General features: G+C 35.0%; 1 protein-coding gene across 1 annotated transcript; it reads left to right on the top strand.

Annotated features, from left to right (window-relative positions):
- Nucleotides 1-272: 272 nt before the first annotated feature.
- On the top strand, nt 273-3,134 carry LOC108381444 (putative fatty acyl-CoA reductase CG5065). The gene is made up of 4 exons (XM_017637866.1): nt 273-498; nt 584-823; nt 947-1,204; nt 2,810-3,134. Exons 1-4 carry the CDS (start codon nt 350-352, stop codon nt 2,898-2,900), a joined length of 738 nt encoding a protein of 245 aa, XP_017493355.1. The 5' UTR covers nt 273-349; the 3' UTR covers nt 2,901-3,134.
- The last annotated feature ends 4,039 nt before the right edge of the window (nt 3,135-7,173 follow it).

Below are 7,173 nucleotides of genomic sequence, written 5' to 3'. Positions count from 1 at the left end.
TTCAGTCAGTCTTTAAGCCAGATAAATCCGACTTTTAAAGTTGTCGCTCATATCTCATAGCTCCACTCTGACTTAAATCCAAAAAATAGCAATAAATTCATCATATTCTAAAGTTTATATTAAACAATTTAATGCGTTACAATGACTACTTTAAAGTAGCTTCAGATATCGAACGAACCTGTCACAGGTTTATTGGGATAGGTTTAAATTTGGAATCCTCGTTCAAGCTTACCTTTATTTTAATTTCTAGCTAAGTTCATTAATTTTAATTGAGTAAGTATCTACTATTGTTATTTCCACACCAGTTATCACCACCTACAAGGAACCCATCTCTGGTTGGATCGATAACATGTATGGCCCTTGCGGCATAATTGTTGGCATCGGTTCCGGTGTGTTGCGCGTCTTCAGCGGGAAGGTCGACAACAAAGCCAATATAGTGCCAGTGGATTTGTCGGTAAATGCGTTGCTGGCCAGTGCTTGGGATATAGCGCGCAATACGTAAGTAACCATATCAAGTTGTCTATGATACTTGGCACTCCACCGCTATTTTATTGGACGTTTTTTTATACTTCCTCTTTCACAGCTATGATACACCACCCATCTACAACTATGTGCCAGATGCCGACAACATGGTCACCTGGAAGGAGTATATGGAATATGGCTTCGAATATGGCTGCAATATACCGATGCGCAAGTCAATTTGGTATCCACGTTTCACAATTGTTCCCTGGCGTTGGCAATTTGTGATTTTGTCCTTTTTATATCACACAGTGCCAGCCATGTTCATGGATCTGTCCATGATTGTCGTGGGCAAGAAGCCTAGGTGCGTACAGATGTGATTGAATTTATTTCAAATCGGAAATGAGATAGTCGATTAAATAATAATTGTCATGAATGCTTAAACTAAACTACATTCGCCTGATTTTCACTCTTTTGTATTTTACAGAATGTTGAAAATATATCGGAAAATACATAAATTCTGCTCTGTGATGGAATATTTCAGTTCAAATGATTTCAAATTCGATAATGATAATGTGCGTGCGTTGTCGGAGAAACTCGAAGGTGCAGATAAACAGATATTTGGCTTTGATATGCGTCATCTCGATTGGAAGGAATTGTTCCGGGTCAGCTTAGTGGGATTACGTCTTTATGTTGTGAAGGATGACCCCCGAAGTGTGCCAGAGTCGATAAAGCGTCATGAGCGGTGAGCTGAAGAATAAAAAGAAGAGTGGGAAGTAAAAAAATAGGTGGTAATTTATTGAAAAGCGTTGAGGCTCCCAACGAAATAACAATTATAGAAGCTTAGTTTTTCGGCTGTGTGGTTACTGTAGATGATACTCGTAAGAACGATTAGGTTGAAATGTGATTTGAAGTCTTTGGATCCGAATGGCAACTCCATGCTTTTTTACAAAATGAAATGGTGGTTTTGACGTCCCGGAGGAAGAAAAAGGAAAATCAAAGCAGTCTGTTCGAGGATAGATTAGGTTAGGTTGTATGGTCGTTTATGAGACAGAGGNGAAGTCATGTAATCTTACGCTTACCAATTGTCCTGTTATAACAAATACTATGACGCCACTTCATCGTCCTTACAATTCCCCAGTATGTCGCAGTGTCCCGGAGCCCATATTACCTTTGAGCGAAATAGCCAACTCGTTAAAAGATGTCAAGATGACGATTTGAATGCCGCCTGTCAGTGAAAATGTAGATATTAGCTTGGGATATCACATCGCACCTTATCAGATTTGTGGCCCTGTCGATTGCCACCCGTTCCGCCTGAAAACCGCTACAGTGATTCGGAAGACGAAAGCTAAGTGAGGCTCCCAGGTATTCGGAGTATTTATATACCTTCACCAACGCTAACAAAACGAACCTATTTCCGGTCTCTGGGACTACTTTGGGGGTTTCGGGTCTGCTTTGGGGTTTTTTTAAGGACTATTTCAGAATTTTCAACATTACTCCGGTATTTTCATGTCTTCGGGATTCTTGGCACAGTTTCAGAAATCTGTAGATTTTCGCTATCATTTCGGAATTTTTTTAGACCAATTCCCGACTTACTGAATTCTTGGGATTATCGCTAGAGTTTGGGGATTATATCCGTGTTTTCGGGACTTTCAGGGCTATTTAGGCATTTTCGGGACTACTTTAAATTTTTGGGAATACTGCGGAGTTTTTACCGCAATTTTGGGCCTTTGCGACTACTTCCCGATTATCGGGGATGATTCGTGATTTTCGGTACTATAACGAAATTTTCGAGACTACTTCGGGGTGGGTGGAGTTCATGTCAATTGAAGTGCGGTGAGTTTCGGTCAGTTAAGGTGAGTTCAGTTGAGGAGAGACGAGTTGATTGAAGTGAGATTAGTTGAGCTGAGTTAAGATACATACATAAGGTGGTAATTGATTTAGCTTGTTCTAAAACATCGAGTATTTAATTTGAAGGTATTCAGCCATTTACTAAATACCTTAGTTCTTAAGTGGAAGTATTTTGCATCTCCTAAGTACCAACCTGAGTTCTGTACTTAGATCAGAGTATGAAGCGTCCGGTGAACACTTTCATTCAGTATTTAGCAACTCTTACATACCTCAATTTTTTTTATTTGAGTATTTACACATCTCCAAATAATAAGTATTTACGTATTTAGTACCCAATCTGCTTTATATGGAAGAATGATGTGTGAGCTTCTTTTTGTAGCATATTCAGAAAAGAAAAAAAATTCAAAAAATATCAACAAAAGTAATTATTATATAATTTTCTTTGATTTTTATTAATAAATTTGTATATTTAAAAATTTATTTTCTTTCTCTTTTTCAGTCTCAAAGTGCTGCATTACACAACGCTCTTCATTATCTATTCACTGGTGTTAGCGCTGTTTTATAAAATATTCAGCTTTTTTTATTTTTAGTACTCCATACATGTATGTAGTTTATAAATTTTTCAGAATAAAAAAGTTTTAAAATGTTTACACAGTGTACAAACTACAAACCGAACCGAATATAAAAAAAATTAATTTTATACCAAAAGTTTCTATTAAAAAATATGCAAGTGAGAACAAAACATTCCTACATGTGTAAGTAGTAACAACAATGCAATTTTTATACCAACTTAGTTTAGATATTTTTTGTAATATGCTAATTGTAATTAATTTTTTTTTTAACTGCTTTTATAATTTTGTCAAATTTTTCCATAAATACATACATATAAATGAGTTAGTCTGTAGCAAATTGTTGCATTAATTTTGCATTTACATTTACTATAAACTGAAGAAAATTAAATAAAAAGCTTATGCTGGGTGTAAATTCAAAGTTTTAGTGCTTGCGAATATTTTAATACATAAATACATACATAGAGCGATACACATTACGATAAGCAGTGAATAATTAAAAAAATAAAAAACCAAACTATTTAATACTGCTTTTATTTTCTTTGTGGAAGCCCAAACTTTTAACTGCTTCCCCAGCATGTGTGTAGGTAATCCTTTCCCATTAGCACTATGCCTATCTGCCTACTTGGCTGTCTAACGATATGCAAACTTAAAGATTGTATACATATTTACTTCGGTATTTGTTTATTATATTTATAAACAGGTTACAAACTTTTCAAAGTTTATGTTATTCAAGTCATCTCTTAAATCTCACCTGCCACATTGGCGGTAGGCTCGAAGGAATATGCGCCGTCTCACTTTACATTCTGCCTAACTTAACATTAAAGGTCGCCTTTTAAACTTTTGTTTGGCATTTATATGCATACCTACCTACTTACCACGCGCGTGTGTGTGTGTGTGTGTGGGTGAGTGTACGAAGGCATGTGTATACGTTTGTAGCTGCTTTTATCCAGTTTAACGCCTACAGGCATTTTCAACTTACGTGCTTTCGCACTCAAATGAGCTGACACCACTGTATCATTCGTCTAACCCCAAAGTATCTGAGCGTCTTTTACAATCAGCTTTGGGCTAAACTCTGTCACTGGTATGTTGTTGGTTGTAAAGGTGACGAAGGATTTGGATTTTATTGTTAGAAAATGTGAGTTGATGAAATTAAAGCATATTTTTGGAGAGAGACATCAAGAAAGTGATGCGAAGTGAGTTCATTATTTTTTTTTACAGAAGTTCTGACCAGCTCAGTAATGTGCTAAATATATGGAGTCTAAGTTCCGTTATGTCGTAGGAAGTATATGAGGACATCAGAGGTTCCATTTATTTTTTTGGTTATTGGCCTTTAAATTTTAAATTATGAAAACTTCTATCAAGCCCGACATATTCAACCATGTATTAAGGAAGAGTTCCTGAGGATGACCACAGAATGAGATCGAAATATCCGTAGTTATAATATTAAAGCAACGAAAAGTTTACTTTTATTCAATCGCTGCGCCGGAGTTTGTTATAGTTTTCATGGCTCCATTTATGATTAAGTGCATTTATTGCGTAATAAGGCTTCCAAAGTCAGTTACTTAAATCTGGTAGTTCGAATTACCTTGAGATGTATGGCAGAAATATATGTACTTCGAGGGATGCAAACCGCTGCCAAAATCGATGCGGTTCGGTTCAGTTGCAAACTTGATAAGAAATTAAGGAAAATTCAACAAAACTTCATCAAAATTTCAATTTATTGTCTGAATCTTTAGAACATTTTTGGTCTAGTGAAGTTCAAGTTTCAAACGGCTAAGAAATCCCGTTGTTTTTCGAGAATGTTTTTTTTTGATGACGGATTTTTTCATTTTTTTTTCATATAAAATTATATAAAATCAACGCCAGTTTTTGTAAATTGCACTTGTTATACTAACAAAACCGAAAAAGTAGGCTCTAAAAAAAATTTCCCAAAAAATCACTGCGATTTTTTAGCTGTTTGAACCTTACACTTCATGGGGCTAAAATTGTATGGGCTATAAAACTGCTCACCAAAAAATGTTCTTAAGATTCAGATTAAAAAGTTGAAATTTTAATGAAAGTTTGTTGGATTTTCCTAAATTTTGTATAAGGTTTTAAGACTTTGATTTATATGTTTTTGGGTACGGCATTTTTATAGAAATATAACAAGAAAAGTTTGCTCGAAAAACATTAGGGATATTAAAAAAAAACGCGGCTATTTGTTTGAGTCACTGTATGTTTTTATTACAGATTCGGAATTTGTGGACAAACATACGCAGCTCTTGATTGCAAGTCTTTTTTCGAAAGTGCCTTTCCCAACCTCTAAATTACTAATTAAACTAACTAACTAATTAAATATTTTTTTGCAAATGCTCATTAAGGCGATATCAAAACAAGTAATTTTTAGCTAAAAAAACCGACTTCAATTCTCATATATATATATATATATATATATATATCATGATCCTGATGTCGGGCTTGATATTGATCCATATTAGTATGGGACCACCTCTGAGACACTACCTTTCCGATGCAAAAATAATTATCGAAATCGGTTGACGTGGTCCAAAGTTATGCGGTAACATACATAAAAAAAAACCCCTGAACTGATAACCTCCCCTTTTTTTGGAAGTCGGTTAAAAACAAAAAAGAAGTTAAGAAGTATAAGTTTGGGTGAAACCGAATTTTAAATACCCGACGCCGGTATCAATTATGCATGATAAGCAGGGATGTTTTTCCCGATTTCAAACGTTTTCGATAATAAGCTGAGATAAATCTTTGCAGTCATAAAGTGGGCGGTGCCAAGCCTAAAGTCTATAACTGTCTTCAGTCCTCAGTTATTGAATTATCGGAGTTTTCGTATTTCTTAAATTTACCGTTACACGGTAAGCGGGTGTAATTTTAGACCGATTTGAATATCGAACGAAATTCTTTTCCATAACAAAGCTATTAAGTTCTTCGACTTTGGTAGAAATTGATAAATCGGCAACCGAGGTAAACATTTGTGGCCATATGTGGGCGGCGCCAAGACCGTTATCCTAAAATTTGTAATAATATAATTTTCTGCTAAGTAGGGTTGAAACGATACGAGTACAAGTACATACTCGATACTTTGCGTTCGATACCAAGTAATTTTAGTATCAATACTTTTGAACCAAGTACTGAGTAGGTATCCAAAAAACAGATACTCGTATCGTATTTCATCAAAAGTAGGCGGCTTCACACTTATTTGCTAAACATTTTTTGGATCCAATACTTACTGATACATCGTAGTTTTTTTTTTTTTTGCATTTTTCGAATATATCGTTATATGTGAAGTGGGCGTGGTTAAAGTTCGAAAAAGCAACCTACATACCAAATTTCGTTGATATATCCCAAATTGTTGCTCGAGTTATCGTGTACATGGACAGACGGATAGACATGGCTTAATCGAGTTCTCTATTCATTCTGAGCATTTACATTTGTCCATATCTATCTCGATTCGTTTAGGCTATTACAAACAATCCTTGTGCGAACAAAGTTATAATAGGTTCATTCCTTATCTTTTTGGACTAAAATCTGAAAAGTGTCAAAATGCCAGAGCGTAAGCAAAATGCGCTCACTAAAAGAGAGTAACAGGAAAAGTAAAGGAACGCAAAAAACCAAATTTTTAGTCCAAAGAATGGCAACAACAAAACTAACGTCAAATAAGAACAGAAATGTATGTACAAAACACATTCACACAAGCACAAGCACAATAAACACTTGCTATATCAATTATTTTTTGCCTCCTTCCAATTTCAATTCATTTCTTTTACTTTTTAGATTATTCTCACTTTTTGCGTATTCTTTAATTTCCGTTAATTTAAATTCAGTTGAGTTTGACACTTTTCAGGATTTTGCCAGAAAAAATTCTTCTGACTAAATCTGACTACTTCGGACTGATGAGAGTCGCTCTCACTGACTGTTGCTCTCTCATTTTTGCTGTCATTTCCGAGTTAAGGAACGCTTTTTGGACTAAATCTGACTACTTCGGACTTTTTCTGACTATTTCTGGGAGATAAGGAACGCGCATAGTATCTTTGTTCATAAGTGCGCACGGGTATAAAAACCAAATTTGACAAGGAATAACAAATATTTGTTCCAGAAGATATAGTAACGCTTTGTTTATTTTGTATTATTTTTTGGTAACGTAAACCATACTTGCAAAGTAATTACAGTTTCTGTTTCAGCTTAATCCTTAGTATACGGCAATTAACACCAACTCAATGTACAAATTTTGATTATTCATACGTACACACACATTTATAGTATTTAGCTATTGAAAACGAAA

Source organism: Rhagoletis zephyria, unplaced genomic scaffold (assembly GCF_001687245.7).
Source record: "Rhagoletis zephyria isolate East Lansing unplaced genomic scaffold, Rhagoletis_zephyria_1.1 Rzeph_scaffold_22593, whole genome shotgun sequence".
Taxonomy (NCBI): Eukaryota; Metazoa; Arthropoda; class Insecta; order Diptera; family Tephritidae; genus Rhagoletis; species Rhagoletis zephyria.
This window is presented reverse-complemented; position numbering and strand designations above follow the sequence as displayed.

Coding starts and splice junctions, on each gene's coding strand:
- LOC108381444 (XM_017637866.1), top strand. CDS start 350: ATGTATGGCCCTTGCGGCATAATTGTTGGCATCGGTTCCGGTGTGTTG. Junction 499..583: donor TGGGATATAGCGCGCAATAC/GTAAGTAACCAT, acceptor CCTCTTTCACAG/CTATGATACACCACCCATCT. Junction 824..946: donor GTCGTGGGCAAGAAGCCTAG/GTGCGTACAGAT, acceptor TGTATTTTACAG/AATGTTGAAAATATATCGGA.